Source organism: Anolis carolinensis, unplaced genomic scaffold (genome assembly GCF_035594765.1).
Source record: "Anolis carolinensis isolate JA03-04 unplaced genomic scaffold, rAnoCar3.1.pri scaffold_8, whole genome shotgun sequence".
NCBI classification, from domain to species: Eukaryota; Metazoa; Chordata; class Lepidosauria; order Squamata; family Dactyloidae; genus Anolis; species Anolis carolinensis.
In genome coordinates, this window is record NW_026943819.1 from 28,224,398 (window position 1) to 28,245,728 (window position 21,331).

The 21,331-nt window shown below is 43.1% G+C and overlaps 1 protein-coding gene across 8 annotated transcripts in view; it reads left to right on the plus strand.

Moving 5' to 3' along the window:
• nectin1 (nectin cell adhesion molecule 1) overlaps positions 1-21,331 on the plus strand; it is a 258,697-nt gene that overhangs the window by 144,534 nt on the left and 92,832 nt on the right. For 6 of the 8 annotated variants that reach the window (XR_010000434.1, XR_010000433.1, XM_016994708.2 and 3 more), the window contains exons 2-6: positions 1,087-1,437; positions 2,596-2,898; positions 4,232-4,349; positions 10,393-10,422; positions 12,468-12,619. Coding sequence is in view for 6 of the 8 variants with exons in the window: in XM_016994708.2 (XP_016850197.1) it covers positions 1,087-1,437; positions 2,596-2,898; positions 4,232-4,349; positions 10,393-10,422; positions 12,468-12,619 (954 nt within the window). In the remaining 2 variants the exon portion in view is untranslated. The remainder of the gene's footprint in view (positions 1-1,086; positions 1,438-2,595; positions 2,899-4,231; positions 4,350-10,392; positions 10,423-12,467; positions 12,620-21,331) is intronic. The other 2 variants (XM_016994709.2, XM_003222797.4) reach the window with 1 other exon arrangement.

Below are 21,331 nucleotides of genomic sequence, written 5' to 3' on the forward strand. Positions count from 1 at the left end.
CACCAAAATATCACAATGCATTGAAAACACTGACTACAAAAATGCATTGGATAATCCAGAACATTGGATAAGCGAGTGTTGGATAAGTGAGACTCTACTGTATTTCCAAAATTTCATAGCTTTTGGGCAGGTCCACCATGTATGAAAAAAGTACCTGCTTGTTGTTCACATTTCCAACATTTCTTAGAGGCATTTTTGTAAAATTTTGAATTTTTTTGTGGCGTAATATATCATCTGTATATCATTTTAAACCAATTTTCTCTTAAATCAAATGCATATGTGTATTTGATTCTCTGAGTTTTGAAGAAGTTATCTAAGGTGCCGAAACAATGTTGAAGATGGGTTTCTTCCCCCTTGGATATCTCTGTTAAAGTTCACACCAAAGCCTAGAGCAGATTCCCCATCCAATTGACAATTGGGCCCGGGCTGTGGCGCAGGCTGGAGAGCAAGCCAGCTGCAATTAACTGCAATGAATCACTCTGACCAGGAGGTCATGAGTTCGAGGCCGCTCGGAACCTATGTTTGTTTGTCTTTGTTCTATGTTGAAAGGCATTGAATGTTTGCCCTATATGTGTACAATGTGATCTGCCCTGAGTCCCCTTCGGGGTGAGAAGGGCGGAATATAAATGCTGTAAATAAATCAATAAATCAATAAATAAATGGGTTGTTTGCTACCCGGGCAGAGATGCCCTCCTGTGGCTCGCTTTCAGAATAAGAAGCACCAGATCAGCAGGGGAGCGAGCGGAAATGAGAGCTGCTAACTTTCCCAAACTCTAGTCTGCTTTATCATCCGGCCTTCTGTCCTTTGCAAGAGACAGAAGATTAAAAGATGCTTTTCTTCCGAAAAAAGAAAATTGCCAATTGGGAGAGGGAAACTGTCTCCCGTAGTTTCTCTCTTTCTCGTTTTCTCGTTTATCTGCCGAGCCGGGAGCCATATTTAGAAGGGCTTATGGCAGCCTGCTGCTCCTGAGCGACAAGCCGGGGAAATTAATTGCACAAACGGCATGCTGGGCATCACAGAGACCCGGAAGAGCGTTTCATGTATCTTGACACCTCTTTCTCATCACTTTCTCTCTCTCATTGCAGGTCTTTGGGCTCAGATGGTGCTTGTCAACGACACCGTCTCTGGCTTCATCGGGACCAGTGTCATCCTCCACTGCAGCATGACCAACCCTTCTCCCAATGTGAAGATCACCCAGGTCACCTGGCAGAAGGCCACCAATGGCTCCAAGCAGAACGTGGCCATCTACAACCCCAACATGGGCGTCTCCGTCTTGCAACCATACAAGGAAAGGGTCACCTTCCGAGATCCATCCACCAAGGATGGGACTATTCAGCTCTCACGCCTGGAGCTGGAGGACGAAGGCGTTTACATCTGCGAGTTTGCCACGTTCCCCACCGGCAACCGGGAGAATCAGCTCAACCTCACTGTCCTGGGTAAGCAGATGGGTGACCTTTTCATATTATCATAATTGGCATGGTTGGACTGGAAGTGAAGACATTCATTGGTGTCCATGGTTTCCTGTAACCAGAGTCCAACCAGGAATGTACCCACAGAGATGATGGTCTTGCTATATATATTCCATGTTTTCCCACCAATGCTGGTGGCCTACAGACTATAGATACCCTATCCTTCCCTTATGTCCAAATTGTCTCCCTCCTCCTATTTGGGTATAAGGGAAGGATAGGATATCTACAGTCTGTAGGCCACCAGCATGGGTGAGAAAACATGGAATATATACAGCAAGACCACCATCTCCGTGGTTACATTCCTGGTTGGACTGTCATTACAGTAGAGTCTCACTTATCCAACATAAATGGGCCCGCAGAACATTGGATAAGCAAATATGTTGGATAATAAGGAAAGATTAAGGAGAAGCCTATTAAACACCAAATTAGGTTATGATTGTACAAATTAAGCACCAAAACATCATGTTATACAACAAATTTGACAGAAAAAGTAGTTCAATACGCAGTAATGCTATGTAGTAATTACTGTATTTACGAATTTAGCACCAAAATATCACAATGTATTGAAAACATTGACTACAAAAATGCGTTGGATAATCCAGAACGTTGGATAAGCGAGTCTGCGTTAAGTGAGATTCTACTGTGTGTATATATATATATATGTGTGTGTGTGTGTGTGTGTGTGTGTGTGTGTGTATACATACATACAGCAGAGTCTCACTTATCCAACATAAACGGGCCGGCAGAACGTTGGATAAGCGAGTCTTGGAAAAGTGAGACTCTACTGTGTGTGTGTGTGTGTGTATGGAAATTTTGAAGCAATGATAAGAATGAACACTTGCCTTCTGCATTCTAGAGGCTTTTGTTGTGCTGTTAAAACCTGCTTGTATCTAAAACAAAATGTGGAATTCCTCTTGCAGGGCACTGGTTCATACCCTTGTGCCTTGTGCGTAACAAAATGTTTTTCAATGGTCCCCTTGCCGTAACCAAAAACCAGGAATTTGAGTGGAAGAGAGGGAACCATTTATGCCTTCATGCAGATGGGCTTGTGGCACTTGCTGATAACTTGGTAACATTGTCTTCTTCATCTTCATCCTCGTTCTTTTTTATCCCCCTCCTCCATAGCCAAACCGACAAACCGGATGGAGAGAACCACCAGGCCGCTTATTGCCAGGTCCGGCATGACTGAGAAGATCGTGGTGGCCACGTGCACCTCCTCCAATGGGAAGCCCCCCAGCACCGTGACGTGGGACACCAAGCTGAAAGGGGAGGCTGAGTTCCAGGAGATCCGCAATAACAACGGCACCATCACGGTCACCAGCCGCTACCGCCTCCTGCCCAGCCGCGAGGCCCACCGGCAGCAGCTCATGTGCGTGGTCAACTATCAGCTGGACCGCTTCACCGACAGCATGACCCTCAATGTGCTGTGTAAGTGGGGGAGGCAGTGGGGTTGAAAGGGAGGAGGAATGTCAATCATAGGAGGCTCAGCCTTGGAGGACTATAGAAGGCCACTGGTGGCCATTGACTCGCATGGCAACGGGAACGATGCAGCCACTCTGACTCTGCTCTGCAAGGTGCTGAACCTTTCTTGGTGGATAAGGTTCAGCACATTGAAGCATGTGTGTGTCTGTTTTCAGTTCTCCTGTCAACATATGGTAAGCCTATGAATTTCATAGGCCAGTTCATTCCTCTGAAATAGAGCCTACAGGTTTTGTTGATGGCCTCCCAGCTAAGTCCTAACTTAGCTTCCAAGATTGGACAGGATCTGGTGCCTTTAGGGTAGGGGTCCCCAAACTAAGGTCCGTAAGCCGGATGTGGCCTTCCAAGGTCATTTACCTGGACCCTGTAGAGTAAGTCTACCTGGTCTTTGGAGGTCTCTTTGCTTACTTATGGCCTTATGAGATGAGTGGCTTTTGGAGGCCACTTTCCTTACCTATGGTTTTATGAGATTGTCTAGATGGCCTTTGAGGGTCCCTTTCCTTACCTATGGCTTTATGAGATTGTCTAGATAGCCTTTGGGGGACCTTTCCTTACCTATGGTCTTATGAAACCATCTAGATGGTTTTTGAAGCCCCTTTCCTTATCTGTGGTCTTTTGATGGCCTGATGAGATCATCTAGATGGGCTTTGAGGGCCCCTTTCTTTACCTATGATCTTATGAGACCATCTAGATGGTCTTTGGAGGTCTCTTTGCTTAGCTATGGCCATATGAGCCCATCTAGATGGCTTTTGGAGTCACTTTCCTTACCTATGGTCCTATGAGACCGTTTAGTTGTCCTTTGGGGGCCCCTTTCCTTACCTATGGTCTTATGAAACCATCTAGATGGTATTTGAGGGTCCCTTTCCTTATCTGTGATCTTATGAGACCATCTAGATTGAGGTCTCTTTGCTTACCTATGGTCTTATGAGATCGCCTAGGGTATTTAGACCTCTCTCTCAAATTTGCTGCTCTCTAGGGAATGTTTTGTTTTCAAGTGGAAAAAAATGGATGGCCCATTTTCCCCATCCTTGATTTAAGGAATGAGTTTCAATGATCTCTCTATATTTTCTTTCCTTTCCTCTCTCCTATCCTTATACCCTTCTGTCTTTATCTCTGGCCCCACCTTTGTGGTTTTCTTGTTGTCCTTCCTCACCTGTTCCAATCTGGTTCCTCTCTTCCCATCGCTCTTTGTCCTCTCATCTCTCGGCCTTTGCGTCTCCTCTTCTCTTTCTCCGTCTCGTCCTTCATGGCTGTCTGTCCCGACCTTCTTCTCCTCTCACAGATGAGCCCGAAGTCAGGATCGATGGCTTTGATGGAAACTGGTACCTCAACCGGAAGGATGTGAAATTGACCTGCATATCGGATGCCAACCCTCCGGCCACCCAGTACCAGTGGAAGTTGTAAGTACCTCCCCAGATCCATGTCTTAAGCATTTACTTCTAGGTCAGAATCACAGGGAAGGTGTTGGATGGTGGAAACACACCATTGCTCCCAAAAGTGCCATGCCATTGCTCTTGAATGATATAGAACTGAAGCCTAGGTCTCAAACCTAATTTTGGACTAAGTTTTTGTGAGATTTTACATCTATGACTTGCCAGGTTTGGAAACTCATTGCTACCAGAATTAAGAAGGAATCCCTTGTGCATAAAAAACTAGTACACCAGGAAGGTGAGGTCTGGCTGACCCTTCTCCTTGATGTGCTACCTTTCCGCATACAGGGATTTTTGAAAAATATATAGGGAATTATTTCTCAAATGCAAATTGTCCAATCTGAAATGATGTGAGGCAAGTTGCGATTATACCACAAGGGCTGGATCGAAAAGATTGGGATGGCAGGCTGCCACTTAGGTAAATAATATATTTAAAGGACACTCGTGGCCTCAGAAAGGTTACCTGGATCCACACCAAGCCTCTCAGAAAGTGCAGACCACTAAAATGGCATAGTTCAAGCCTTCTGTTGGAGCATGATATGTTTGTACTACGAGGGTTGAATGAAAAATAATGCCTCCACCTTCACAACTCCTCAACAGATGGCAGTCCTGGTCTGCGGCAGGTCCTGGCTTGTTCAGTAGACTCTCCTCTACAGTTCCATTTGGTGGGAAGCCTTAGCATTGAACTGTTGTGTTGTTAAAGTGCAAAGTATGGAACCCTGCACAGACGGTCGGTCAATGCGACTTAAGCAACGTGCAGTCATTGATCTTGACAGCAGAAGGTGTCACCCCAAAGGAGATTCACCAGAGAATGCAAGCTGTTTATGGTGATTGTGTTGTGAGTCCTGTGTGTCATTGGGCGAGTAAGTTTAAAGATGTTGAGGTGGGAACATCTGACTTGCATGACAAACACAGAGTAGGACGTCCTGTGACAGCAACCGAGTTTCACAAGCAAAAGGATAATAGACTGATTCAGGACGATCGTCATATTACTCAGAAAGAAATTTCAAGCATAATCAGCATTTCACAAGAATGTGTGGATCACATTATTTATTGCTTTGCTTGGCTATCAGAATGGGTCCTGTGAGACGCTGGATGCGGAAACAGAGTGTTGACTTTTTTCCGTGACGGCTTCAGAAAACTTGTTCATCGTTGGCAGAAATGTATCCAATTGTCTGGTGATGATGTGGAAAAATGGATAGTGGTAGTTAAAGAGCACATTCTAAGGATTATTTCTGCGTTTGATTTATTAAAATATTCCCATCCAAACTGAAGTAACGAAGGTGGAGGCATTACTTTTCATTGGCGAGGATTATAGATTTCTGGTTGCTCACAATAGCAAGAATCAAATCACTGTTCCTTTGTTATTCAGAGAGTATGGTGTAGTGGTTTGAGTTTTGGATTGGGAGATCAAGGTTCCAATTCCGAATCAGACATGGAAAGTGCTTTTGACCAAGTTGCATTCTCTCCACCTTATAGGAAGACAAAGGCAAACCCCTTCTGAACAAAAACAGATAGGGTTTTCATACATCAGCAATGACTTGAAGGCACACAACAGCAGTAATAGATCTTTTACTGTTCAATCATACTGGAGACTTTTCTAAGCACTGGACTTTGGTTCTCCCAGGCACCGCTCTTTTGCAGCGGATGGATCTGAAGGATCAAACTAACAGCAGCCAGTCTCTGTGCTTCTTCATGACATCCTCAGGTCTTCTGTCTCCTTCAGATAAAATCCCCTCGTCCTTGCTGAGCTCCCAAGGTTGGCTTCCACCCCAGTGAGCATCCCTGCCCGGCTGGGCGCGTGCCTCTGTGTGCCTTTCCAGGCGGATGGATCTGATCAGCAGTCCGTGACTCACACGTCTGATCACCTGGCGTGACCTGCTTGGAGTCCAGGAGCGTGAGAGAGTAAATATCTGGCCTAGTTCTCACAAACAGCAGAGGATGGGCCGGCATCCCAGAGTATTGCGCTGGTTTGAGGTGTAGATCATGCCTGGCAGGACTGGATCCTATGCCGTGAAAAAAGTCACTGCATATAGACAGCTAGTGTATCAGGGAAGTGGAATCTGGCCTAGCCTTGTAGGTATTATTATTACTGTCGTTCCTCCTCATTTACTGTCACCTCTACTCTGCTACCCTACATGTGATTCAAAGCAAAATCCTCTTTGGGGATTTGTTCATCCTTCTGGGTGGTTCTATGATCATCATCCACTTCTAGGCATTTGTAGAAGCTCTGGAGTAATTCTTTGATCAACTTCTACTTCTATAGGCATTTTTAGAAGCTCCAGTGTAATCTTATTGTCTACTGTCTACTACTAATGTTGTAGTAGAGTCCATCTAATGTTGTAGAAGATTCCATCTAATGTTGTAGAAGATTCCATCTAATGTTTTAGAGGAGTCCATCTAATGTTGTAGAAGATTCCATCTAATGTTTTAGAGGAGTCCATCTAATGTTGTAGAAGATTCCATCTAATGTTGTAGAAGATTCCATCTAATGTTTTAGAGGAGTCCATCTAATGTTGTAGAAGAGTCTATCTAATGTTGAAGAAGATTCCATCTAATGTTGTAGAGGAGTCCATCTAATGTTGTAGAAGATTCCATCTAATGTTGTTGAAGAAGTCCATCTAATGTTGAAGAGTCCATCTAATGTTGTTGAAGAATCCATCTAATGTTGTTGAAGAGTCTATCTAATGTTGAAGAAGATTCCATGTAACGTTGAAGAGGAGTCCATCTAAAGTTGCAGAAGATTCCATCTAATGTTGTAAAAGAATCCATCTAGTGTTGTAGAAGATTCTATCTAATGTTGTAGAAGAGTTCATCTAATGGACACCACTAGATTCAGAAGTGGAATAGACTGCTTTTGTTGATGATGAACAGAGGTTGGATGTTCAATAGTTGAGAGTGTTCTAGTTGTGCATTCATGCATGGCAGGAGGTTGGACTGGATGACTTGCCAACTGTCAGTTACTCTAAGTTTCCCAATGTAAACATGGAATTCTTCATCTCCATAGCATAGTGCATCAAGTAAATCCTAGTTGTGATATCTTGAGTCTGGCGATGCTTCCAGCAGTCAAGAGTACAAGCTCTGAGCCATGTAGATCTGCTCAATCCTGGAGGACATCTTCCTTCCCCGATCCCATCTGTTGGACCAGGGTTACACTGTTTACTTCACTTTATGGGGCTTTTCAAAGAAATGTTGAGACTTTGTACATGAATGGTTTTAAATCCTTTCCCTCCAATGCATTGGCGTTAGGCAACCCAGACACTGCCAGATGTTTTGGACTAAACTCTCATAATCACAGACCATCTGCAAGACTGACTGGGGCTTAGGGGAGCTGTGCTCCTTGGCATCTGTTGGGGCTCTGGGTTGCCTTTTCTTCATAAATATGAGTAATCTAGATCGGCGGTTCTCAAAGTGTGCTCAATAGAGTCCTTGGGGCTCTGTATAGGCACAAAAGTAATAGATACCCACAAATGTAGTAATTGCTTTAGCAATGTTCAGTCAACAGGTATAACGTAAAAACTCATATAGAATAAAATACAATATGTTCAGAATTCACAATTGTAATAAACATAATCCATACATCAAAAATGACTGTAGCTCAACAATATATGTTCTATATATAATTGTTCACTTATTCAATCAGTTCATTGTGCTGAAGAGCAAGTAGGTCACAGTAGATCACGACCGGTTTCGACTAGGTCTTCTTCAAGTGAATGAATCTGGGAAAATTATAATGAATTAATCAAAAACATATAACATATCCACATAAATGTCATTATAAATTTGACATAGAGACTTACAATAGTACATTCATATGTATACCCTTTATGCTCCTCTTTCTAGTTGTGTTTTTATGTCTTCTTCTCTTTTTTTCTAGAGTGGGTCTAAATAAAAGGAACAAACAGTGGCTATAACATAATTTAAGATTTTTAAGTTTCAATTAAGATAGGCTCCAAATTTCCATGGAGGTATATGATAGCCTCCCATGAAGTCAATGTGTTCAGTCCTGGTTGAGATCAATAATTCCTTGTAACTGAAACATCTCCAGTTCACTCACAATTTTGCAATGGGACACAGGTTGGGATTTCAACCAAAAGTAACCATATGTAGTAGAGTTCCCCTTGTACATAAAATACACCTGCACCAGTTGTTTCTTCATTTTTACAGCTGGTTTTGGTTGCCTTTTGTTGGGACAGAGGTTTCTGTCCCAACAAAATGCATGCAGCCTAAGGTTTGGGCTTTCTGCGGAATCAATGGAAGAGATCAAGGGCAGAGTCAAAGCCATTGGGGGGGAAATGATTAACACAAATGGACCCCAGGGCTGGTCTATTTTTATTTTCCCTTTAAATTCACGCTGCCAAGAAGAAAAAGAAGACGAATCCAGAGCAGAGTACTTTCTATTCTAGTGAGCATTGCCAGCGGGCAAAACACAAAGCTAACAATGGCAGAGCAGAAAGAAGGGAACTTTCTGTATTTCTGAATGTCCGTGTCCCAAATCACAGCCGCAGCTCGGAAGTTTCTGTTTCCTAACCTGCTTGAAAGAGAAGGTTGTACAGAAAGGGTTTGAAAGAGTCTTCTCCCAATCTGCTCCCCTTCCTGAGGTCTTTAGACTACAATTCCTATCATCCTCGAGCAGCATGGTGGTGGGCGGATGGACTCCTGGCCTTCAGAGCTTGGTTTAGGCAAGCTTGAAATACCTTTCTTAAATACATGCATGCAGAGTTCTTCTCGGTTTTAGCTCCAAGGGAAATTATACCATGACGCCGTTGTGCCAAGCATAATTTATCTGGCCATTTCCGGAGATGAACTGGGAATGTGAAAATACAGTTACCCAGGATGGGGACAAAAAAAGGGACAAAAGACATCTTCCAGTAGTTTAAAAGCAGGATATATATGGCTAGGCCATGCTGGAATATGGACAAGACTGCAACAATTATTAATGAATCAAAAGAGAAAACCCAGAGACTGCAGCATTTTGTTTTTCCTAAAGCAGTGGTTCCCAAGAACTAAAATACGGTCCACGGCCTCACCATTACTACACTGTTGCAACAAGAGCGACTGGTCTTGTGAAACTCTTTTATAATGCCGAGGCAACAGGGATGTCGGGAGGGAAGAAAAAGGCACGACAACAAGCCTCCTGACTGCTGCTTCTCCTCCTCCTCCTGGAGACTGGTGCCTGGAAGCAGGGCATCTTGGTGTCTTTGTTTTTAGGCCCGTTCCTGGAGTTTTTGGGGTGCAGATTCAGAAAACTGTATTGTATAGACCACATCAGCTCTAGATTATTAAATATGGTTTTCTGTGGGCGAGCAGGTGGCGACTACTGGATGGCATATGTTCTATACCAGAAACTAGAGCTGATGTGGTCTAACCAATGCAATTTTCTGAATCGGCACCCCGAACAATTAAGCCAAATCTAAAGTCGACCAAAAGCTGATTCATAAACCTTTTGGAACTAATGTTGGAGAGTGGTCCCTGGTCAAAGTAGTCCCTGGTCAAGTGGTCCCTGGTCAAACGGTCCCTGGTAGAGTGGTCTAAGTGGTCCCTGGTCAAAATGGTCCCTAGTTGAGTGGTCCCTGGTCAAGCGGTCCCTGATCAAAGTGGTCCTTGGTCAAAATGGTTCCTGGTCAAGTGGTCCCTGGTCAAAAAAAAGTTTGGGAAGCACTGTCCTAAAGGGAAGGGCATTTCTTCTTCTTTACCACAATAAATTCAACTACATTTGGACATTGAACTTGGTTTTCAGGAATCGAAGTAAGCTTTGGACCAAGGGGGAAAGTAGAAGGAGAGAGAAACAAGGACACTATAAAAACAACTGACAAAATAGGATGAGAGAGGCTTAATATCAGGGGAATTAGGGGAATATGAAAAGCTTTGGATAGGGATGTGGAACAGGTCTCAGGGCAGAGTTTTCATGACCCAAGAAATAGGATGAAACCTCCCTCCTTTTGTAATTTGCCCGTTCACAGGAGTACTAGCATGATTTCAAGCAAAACTTTAACTTCTCTTTTTCTTTCAGGCTCCCACAGACTAAAGTGGGTATGGATAGGTGAGCAAGCCATTTAATTTCCTGGGATCTAGTCCCTTAACACCAGGCTAGTGGTGGCTACTTTCTGCCCTTTTCTCCCTTAGTTGCCCCAATATTCTACCCAAAGTGCACCTTCCTCTTCTTTGGCCCTGGCATGGTTCTGGGTATGACTTCTTCTTGGCATGGAAGTAACCAAGCATCAATCTCCTCCTGCTTCTTTCCCAATGAATGACACCCAGTCAGTGGCTTTCTTTAGGAAGATAAATCATGTATGAAAATGCCTCATATAACAACACGTGATCCAAGGCCAACTCACCTTGTATTAATGGGCACCGGTGTCTTATTTTCTTTCCTGATCCTTTTTCCTTGGAATTTCTGGACCTTCTGCATGCTCGATCCCTCACTTGTACATGCTTTAGCTAAAGTCATGGCTTTAGCTTGTATTGGTCATTCAACACGAGCAATTTATTATTATTATTATTATTATTATTATTATTATTATTATTATTTGTTTCCCATGTTTCTCTCTGTGTATGTTCTACCACTTCGCAACATGCTTCTGAGATTGGTTCATCACTCGGTTTCTGCCACTTTATTTGAATAATGTTTGTCATGGATTCCTCCATTTGTTGGTCCCGTTTTATTCCGGGATGAAATGACTGGACTAATAAAAATATTAGTCCTTGCTATATGGTAAGGATCCCAAGGGTGGTATGGAGAGTGCATATCCTGGAGATCAAACACCCAGGTTTCCATAAACGCAACAATTGTCCCTTTAAGACTTCAAAGTGTGCAACCAATCTCAGAAGTCATTTATCTGAAGGAAAGATGGGTTTTGCAATATTTCTGGTGACTTTCTTGGGCTAGCAGGGTTTCCATTTCCAATGAATATGGCTCATCTTATTGCTGAATGAATTGCATTGGCTTATACAGTCAGCCCTCCTCATTTGTGGGTTGGACCTTTGTGAATTGGATTATACACTATTTGCATTATTTTGGATTTTCTAGCTCCTCTGGTATAACTCTGTGGTCAATTTCTGCTGGACGTTGCCCATTAGATCACACTGGACGTAGAGTTTCCTAAAGATAACTCCTCTATAGGAGTCTCTAGGGCCCTATTTACACTGCCATATGAATCCAGATTATCTTCTTTGAACTGGATTATATGGCAGTGCAGACTCATACAATCCAGTTCAAAGCAGATAATTTGGAAGAGCCGGCATTGTCTGTAGACACCTCCAAGGTTATGTGGCCGGCATGACTGCATGGAGCGCCATTGCCTTCCCGCCAGAGCTGTACCTATTGTACCTATTAATCTACTCAGATTTGCATGTTTTCGAACTGCTAGGCTGGCAGAAGTTGGAGCTAACAGCGGGAATTCATTCTGCTCCCCGGATTCGAACCTGCAACCTTTCGGTCTGCAAGTTCAGCAGCTCAAGGCGTTAACACACTGCGTCATGGGGGCTCCCTCTGCCAATCTAGCAGTTCAAAAACATGCAAATGTGAGTAGATCAATAGGTACCGCTCCAGCGGGAAAGTAACAGCACCCCATGCAGTCATGCTGGCCACATGACCTTGGAGGTGTCTATGGACAACTCCGACTCTTCAGTTTAGTAATGGAGATGAGCACCAACGCCCAGTCGGACACAACTAGACAATGTCAGGGGGAAATCTTTACCTTTACCTTAGATCTGGCCCAAGTTAGTGATGTCCAATCTTTGGTCCTCCGGGTGTTTGGAACTCCAACTCCCAGAAGTCCTGGGAATTTTGGAGCTGACATCCAAAACACCTGCAGGACCAAAGGTTGGACGTCACTGTTCATGTTCCTCCGATTGAATTTATCACGGGAGGAACTAGAGAGGTATTCCCTCAGATAAAGAAAAAAGCATTATTATTTTGTTCATAGTTTCCCACATCCAAAGGGTTCTTGCGTCCCTAACCAACTGGGGAGGCCTGACTGTATTGCGGAACTTATTCAAGTGTTGGAAACTGATAGGTAACCAAATCTGCTCTCTGTCCAAGAGAAGTTTCTCCCTAACGTGTCCATTCTTCTTTTGTAACAACAGGATGAACGGCTCCCTTCCGGACAACGTGGAGGTGCAAAACAGCACTTTGTTCTTCAAGGGACCGGTGACGTACAGCTTGGCAGGGACATATGTCTGCGAGGCCTCCAACACCATCGGCACACGCTCTGGCCTGGTGGAAGTCAATGTCACAGGTAGGAAGCATCTCTTCCCCTCCCCAACAGTCACGACTTCTAGCATCTGGGAGGTGGGTTGCAAGGTGGGATCTCAAATGGGCTGCACACCACTTTTTGCCATCTTGCTGTTACTCATCGAATATTCCCCTTTGTTGTCAGTTTGCTAGTCTGGGTCATGTGGTACTTCTTATGCTCAAAGGTGCCTGTTTTTTACAGAGTCTGTAAGGAATTTAAGAACGACTGCCACCAATTTGTAAAGAATTAATATCGACTAACACCAATTTGGAAAGATGCAAACCACCAAAGACTCAGGGAGGAGACCTTTTACTTTAAAGGGTAGCGTAACTTGGTTTACAATATATGCAACAAAGGCTTAGATGTTGGAAGAACAATAACAAGTTTATTCAGGCACAGAGCTTAGTGGTTACAATGTTGTTCACACTTAGATGTATTCTTATTAACAGTTACAACACTAGAATGAGATGAATCAACTCTCTAAAGTATCACTTCTTTTACTTAAAGTAGTTAAAACTTCTTCTTCCGCTACTTTTAAACCGTTACTTCAATGGATCTCTGTGAGTCCAGCTGGGATTAGTTCCCAAAGTCTGAAACTTGGACTATCCAGTGACTTCAAACCACAGTCACCCCTGTGATATACTATCACAGATTCTCTGTGCCTTTCCAGGACACAGACTACATTAAATAAGTCACCAAACTTATTTAAAACTGACTCAAAATGAACAATTGAGTCTTCTTGATCTCATCAACCTGGAATCAATCTTCCCTGTGCCTCATCAGAGCACAGACTGACTTTCTTTTTTTAAACTCTGAACTTCTTCAACTAAACAGCAGTTGGCTCTGCCTACCTCTCCATGGCAACCAGCCTCTGAGTGCTGAGATGCAATAACTGTGATACTTACCCTTTTAAAACATAAACACACAATTAAACATAACATCTGTAAACCAAAATTCGTACTTCATTACAGAGTCCATGCTGGGAACTTGGGGAGCTTATAGGTAAATGTTTATTTACCTGATATTAAGTCCAGTCTTGTCCGACTCTGTGGGTTGGTGCTCATCTCCATTTCTAAGCCGAAGAGCCGGCGTTGTCCATAGACACCTCCAAGTTCATGTGGCCATTGGCGTGACTGCATGGAGCGCCGTTACCTTCCCGCCAGAGAAGTACCTATTGATCTACTCACATTTGCATGTTTTCAACTGCTAGGTTGGCAGAAGTTTGGGTTAAGCTGGAGCTAACAGCGGGCGCTCACTCCGCTCCTGGGATTTAAACCTGGGACCTTTCAGTCTGCAAGTTCAGCAGCTCAGTGCTTTAACACACTTCGCCACCGGGGCTCCTACAGTGAGAGACTACTGTACCACTATATGTGGGGAGGCTAATTTAACTAATTTGCACCATAAAAACTTCCAGCAGCGTGCAGAAGAATGAGGAAGTACTTCATCAAGGAGTCAGTACCTATTGATCTACTCACATGTGCATGTTTTCGAACTGCTAGGTTGGCAGAAGCTGGGGCTAACAGCAGGCGCTCCTTCTGCTCCCCGGATTGGAACCTGCGACCTTTCAGTCTGCAAATTCAGCAGTTCAATGCACTGGGGGAGCTTATAGTAATGTAGAATTCATGTATTTTGACTTCAATGTGTTGTCGAAGGCTTTCATGGCCAGGATCACAGGGTTGTTGTGTGTCTTTCGGGCTGTGTGGCCATGTTCCAGAAGCATTCTCTCCTGACGTTTCGCCCACATCTATGGCAGGCATCCTCAGAGGTTGTGAGGTGAACACACAACAACCCTATTTTGACTTCATTTTCACTGCCATGGCTCAATGCTATGGAATCCTGGGAATTGTAGTTCGCTGAGGAACCAGCAAAGGCTAAAGATTGTGTGAAAATTACAGCTCTGTAATTCTATGCACCCCGAAACAAGCTGTTTCTGCAAGGCACTCTCCTTCTCTCCTCCTCCTGCCATTGCCTTTCTTTTGCTCTTCTGTTTGCCCGTACTTTGATTCATCCTTCTTTTTCTTTTCCGCCCTGGATTCAAAGCAAAGAGAGCATGAAAGCTGCCATGTGCTCCGGAAGGTGAGGGATAGAGAGAGATGCCAAAGGGAACGGGCACAAAGGGCGAAGGAAGAGAAATGCCTCTTGCCGAGCTAGTTGTGGGTTGCAACAAACTTAAGATCAGAAGTCACCTGTCAAAAAGCAGCTCTGTTTGTTTCCAGTAGCTTCAGCTTGCCTTTTTTTCCCTCCCCGAGGGGCGACACTTTTAAAACTCTTCGTTACATCTGTGTATTCATTCCGTTTGTAGCTTCTTGGTAAATAAATATGCTTAGTTGACAAGGTAGATGGACCATAAAGCCGTTTCCAACTGTGGTTCTTTCATTCTTTAAGGACTGTGCCGGTCCAAAATCATCCCAGGCTCTGAAGTTTCCGAAAGTTTGGATGCAATATTGATAATATTATAATGTAATAAAATATACTGTATATACTCGAGTATAAGCCTAGTTTTTCAGCCCTTTTTTTTAAGACTGAAAAAGCCCTGCTCGGCTTATACTCAGGTGAGGGTCCTGGTTGGCTTATATTTGGGTCAGCTTATACTCGAGAACATATGGTATATTTATTATTTTTCTCTATTATTATTGGTATTATTACATTTATTTTTTTCTCTGTTGTTGTTGCTAATATTACATTTATTTTACTCTATTTTTATTATTGTTATTAATACATTTATTATTTCACTCTGATCTTATTATTATTAAAGCCTGGCTGCTTCCTGCCTCACTCAGAAGACAAGGAACAATCAGGGCCAGCTAACATCTCCCAACAAAGCATTCCGCAAGCAGGAAGCAGTCAGGCTTTGAAGCTTGATCCAAGTGGCTTATTCATTGGAAAAGGCAGGTGATGAATCAATTAAAGACTACTGTGAACGGACAACAGTTTTAATCAGTGTGTTGTCGAAGGCTTTGATGGCCGGGATCACAGGGTTGTTGTATGCTTTCCGGGCTGTATGGCCATGTTCTAGAAGCATTCTCTCCTGACGTTTCGCCCACATCTATGGCAGGCATCCTCAGAGGTTGTGATCAGTGTAATTGTGGCTGAGCAACAAGGATAACAACTAAGGGTGTCCCCCAGTGAGGGGCTTGGTGTTTGGGTAAGGGATTGGGCTTGCAAGGGGACCCTCAGGTGTCCAAATGGGTCACAGGCAATGGCTGGTCAGGAGCATTTGCCAAGAGATGCCGAGTTCAAGGGGATTAGCGGTTGCTTCGTTAGGTGAGGAGGCGCAAAGGAAAATCCCCGTTAATCATTCATGGCCTCTGAATGTGTTTATCCAGGGTTCCCCGAGGACCACTTAGGTTCGCAACGGAGAAGGCTCAGCTGAGCTGGATTTCTTCTCGGGGAGATAGGGCGGAATACAAATAAAGTTTTATTTTTATTATTTTATTATGACACAGCAAACAAGATAAACATGCTGGATTTCGTATCACAAAATCACAAGTCGAACACTTCCCAAGTGTCTAGGACTGTGTGATGTATTATTATTATTATTGTTATTATTATTATGACACAGCAAACAAGATAAACATGCTGGATTTCGTATCACAAAATCACAAGTCGAACACTTCCCAAGTGTCTAGGACTGTGTGATGTATTTTATTATATTATTATAATATATTATTATTATTATCACAAAATCACAAGTCGAACACTTCCCAAGTGTCTAGGACTGTGTGATGTATTATTATTATTATTATTATTATTATTATTATTATTATTATTATTATTATTATTATTATGACACAGCAAACAAGATAGACATGCTGGATTTCATATCACAAAATCACAAGTCGAACACTTCCCAAGTGTCTAGGACTGTGTGATGTATTATTATTATTATTATTATTATTATTATTATTATTGTTGTTATTATTGTTATTATTATTATGACACAGCAAACAAGATAGATATGCTGGATTTCGTATCACAAAATCACAAGTCGAACACTTCCCAAGTGTCTAGGACTGTGTGATGTATTTTATTATATTATTATAATATATTATTATTATCACAAAATCACAAGTCGAACACTTCCCAAGTGTCTAGGACTGTGTGATGTATTATTATTATTATTATTATTATTATTATTATTATTATTATTATTATGACACAGCAAACAAGATAGATATTCTGGATTTCGTATCACAAAATCACAAGTCGAAGACTTCCCAAGTGTCTAGGACTGTGTTATGTATTATTATTATTATTATTATTATTATTATTATTATTATTATTATTATTATTATTATGACACAGCAAACAAGATAGATATGCTGGATTTCGTATCACAAAACCACAAGTCGAACACTTCCCAAGTGTCTAGGATTGTGTGATGTATTTTCGGATGATGCTGCAGATCCCAGTCGGGTGGGCTTTTGCAGTTGGCAGATCATAATTGTGTCAATGCCTATTGTTTCCAAATGCCGGCTGAGATCTTTTGGCACAGCACCCAGTGTGCCCATCACCACCGGGACCACCTGCACTGGTTTCTGCCAGAGTCTTTGCAGTTCAATCTTGAGGTCCTGAGAGCGGCTGAGTTTTTCCTGTTGTTTTTCGTCAATGCGACTGTCACCTGGGATGGCAACATCAATGATCCAAACCTTTTTCTTTTCCACAACTGTAATGTCTGGTGTGTTGTGTTCCAGAACTTTGTCATTATTATTATTATTATTATTATTATTATTATTATTATTATTATTATTATTATTATTATTTGGGGCCTTGCAATGGGCATCTTGGGATGCATTGGCACTGTAGAATGAATGCAGTTTGACACCACTTTAAGGACCATGTCTGGATGCGAAGTCCCTTCAGGAGGCAGCATGATGTAGTGAACATTTTGTAGCATCGCAGGGCAAAAAAAAAATCGGAAAGAAATAATATTTTTGATGTTAGGCAAGGTGGGCTCCAAGCATGGTAGAACTGCCTTCCACATGCATTCTAATGATGATGATGATAATGATGATGATCTGTGTGTGTGTGTGTGTGTGTGTGTGTGTGTATGTGTGTGTGTGTGTGTGTGTGTGTGTGTGTGTGTGTGTATATGTATGTGTATATATATATATATATATATATATATATATATATATATATATATATATATATATAAATAAATATAAATGTAATGTACGTTTGTAGGTCTGAGTAAACAACAAAACCACTGAACCAAATCACACCAAATTTGGCCACAATGCACCAACACATTCAAGGTATGTCCTTCACTCAACCTCCCCCCCCCCCCAAAAAAAAACATATCAGCCTAGGTATAACACAGCCAGGCATTGAAGCTGCAAGGCTGTTCAGTGTAATTTAACCAGACCAACAAAGGATTAACCTTGGTAGAAGGCACCAGGCTTTGAAGCAGCGATACTACTCTGTACTATTGAAGCTGACCAACCAAAGATTCTCGTAGGCAGAAAGCAGCCAGGCTTTGAAGCAGTGAGGCTATTCATTGTAATTCTAGCATCCCAAAAAACCATTCCCCTAGAATGCAAGTACCCAGCCTTCCAAGTAGCAAGCCTATTTCGTTGCATTCTAACTCACCAAACAAGGATTCTGATAAGAAGAAAACGGCCAGGCTTTGAGGCTGCAAGGCTATTCACTGCTATTCCACCTGGCCAGGCTTTGAAGCAGCGATACTACTCTGTACTATTGAAACTGACCAACCAAAGATTCTCGTAGGCAGAAAGCAGCCAGGCTTTGAGGCAGTGAGGCTATTCATTGCAATTCTAGCATCCCAAAAAACAATTCCACTAGAACGCAAGCACCCAGCCTTCCAAGTAGCAAGCCTATTCCGTTGCATTCTAACTCACGAAACAAGGATTCTGATAAGAAGAAAACGGCCAGGCTTTGAGGCTGCAAGGCTATTCACTGCTATTCCACCTGGCCAACAAAGGATTCCCATACGCCACAGCAATGCATGGCCGGGCACAACTAGTGTTACTATAAAAATGTCCCTGGGCTGTATTTTCCGATATTTGTCCAACCCAGTACATTTCGCTCTGGCTGGCAGTGGCTTTTCAACATTTCAGGCAGGATTCCTACCTAAGCCATTGCTGGAAATGTTGGGATTTGAACCTGGATCCTTCAGCATGCAAAGCTGGAGATCTGCTGCTGAGCTACTTCCACCTGCTCTCAGTTGTTGTCTCTGGTTCATAGCCACAGAGGGAGGCTTTGAAAGACTCTTGCTGCTCACACATCCCATTTCCCACAATGCGTTTCGACCCCACGGACAATCCTCGCAGATCACGCCTGGCTGACTCGGTCTTTTGCTCCAAGCCAACGGCAGAAAGCTGTCCCCGTTAGAGTTACGGCACATTAAAAAGACGGATAAGCAGGAGTTTAATATTTTATTCCTGCAATCTGTTCACGTAATAGCTCGGCTGGCGTTGCAGGACATTTGTCAGCCGAGGGAGATCCGCGGAGCAAGAGCCTTGGCGGCGGAGAGCCTTAGCTTGGACCCACACAGGTTGGCCAGGGCTCTCTTGAGGTTATTCACATTGCCGAAAGGAAAGTGTGCTCGAACAAGCGCGCACGGGCTCCTGAGCGCATGCATGCATGCCTAGGAGGGCTTCACGCACGGTTGCACCAATGCAGAGTCAGTCACAATGGCAACCAGGCTGATCTTTCCGACATTTTAGCTGCACACTCAGAACTCTTGCTTCACCCTTGCATCATGGAAACCAGAATCCACAACTCTAAACCCATTCTGGAAGCTTTATATCAGCCTTCCAAAAATGGTTGTGTTCGGAAGAAGAAGAGGAGCAGGAAAGTGTTCATGAATCTGAGGGTGAGTTAGAATCTGAGGAAGAGATTTTGCAAGTACCCACTTTTCAGGAGAGGCGAAAGGAAACAGAGCAGAGACGTTGTTCAGCTAGAATAGCTGCCAGAAATGCAGCTGAGTAATGAGGAACTTCCCTAGCAGCTGGGAGGGGACTCAGGGCTATAAATCAGAAGCTGGTGCAGCCAGCTCTTGCTGGTAACAAACTAACTCTAATGCCTATGCTCTCCTTGTGCCTGCTTCGAGTCTGCATCTGGGAAACTGCTCCTAAGAATTTATTGCTGTTTCTTTGTCTGAAGTAAGACTGCTATTGGATTTGGGAATTTATCAGAGACTAAGAACTGTGTTTGCTCTAAGACTTCCTTGCTTCCTTTTGCATTATTCCACTGAGTGTGCTGTACTTTATGTTTTGCTGAAGAAAAGCAGTTTCCATTTACTTACCACAGTGTTTGAAGGCTGTTCTTGAAAGGCAAAACAGGACAGGTTGCCCTTTAGAGGTTTTGGAGTATAACTACCACCATATTGAACTGTTGACCAAAGGACTAATGGGAATTCCAATCCAAAGATAAAGAAGACACTAGGTTGGCGAAGGCCATTTGGGAGCAAAACCAGGCTGCTTTGAGATGAATATAGTTTTCTAGAGAGATCTTTCAAATCTCGTCTCATCTATGGAGCAAGAGGCAGGATTACACCCCTCTTTCCTAACAAGGGAGCCCCGGTAGCGAAGTGTGTTAAAGCACTGAGCTACTGAAATTGCGGACCAAAAGGTTGCAGGTTCAAATCCCGGGAGCGGAATGAGCACCCGCTGTTAGCCCCAGCTCCTGCCAACCTAGGAGTTCGAAAACATGAAAATCTGAGTAGATCAATAGGTACCGCTCCGGCGGAAAGGTAACGGCATGACTGCATGGAATGACTGCATGACTGCAAGGCTACATGACCTTGGAGGTGTCTACGGAAAACGCCAGCTCTTCAGCTTAGAAATGGAGATGAGCACCAACCCCCAGAGTCGGACACGACTGGACTTAACACAACTGACTATCCCCCCCTTGGAGGTTCTTGATTGACAAGCAATAGGTGACCCAGCAGGAAGATTACATCCTATAACCACTCTGGCATCAGTCCCAAAACCTGTCGCTTGGGTCTGAGATGCCGACAGCTGCCGCTGAACCTCTGGGTGAGTTTCCAGCGGTTTCGGACAAAAGCAAAACAGTGCAATAATGCTCTTTCTCTCCCGAGTCCTCAACACAAATCCATCCTATAGTTTCCTGATGGCACTGTGATAAGTTTTGGATCAACTAAAAAGATTTTCCCCTGACGCTAAGTCCAGTCATGTCTGACTCTGGGGGTTGGTGCTCATCTCCATTTCTGAGCTGAAGAGCCGGCATTGTCCATAGACACCTCCAAGGTTAAGTGGCCAGCAAGAGAGCATGGAGTGTCGTTATCTTCCCGCCGGAGTGGTACCTATTGATCTTCTCTACTATAATATTGATAATAATATTACAATGGAATACAATATTATACTACTACCCTGTTTCCCCTAAAATAAGACATCCTCAGAAAATAAGACCTAGTAGAGGTTTTGCTGAATTGCTAAATATAAGGCCTCCCCCGAAAGTAAGACCTAGCAAAGTTTGTGTTTGGAAGTATGACCACCAAACAGAACACCAGAGCATGCAGGATTGGTAAATGTACATACCATAGACTGTTGTAAATGGAAATAATAGTAGTAACAAGAAATTCTTGATAGGATTCACAGTTTGTCTGGTTATGCTGGTATGCGATGACAACTACTGTATATTATATAATAAATGTTCATTTTTTGTTCAACAATAAATGTTAATAATTCTTCATGGAAAAATAAGGCATCCCCTGAAAATAAGACCTAG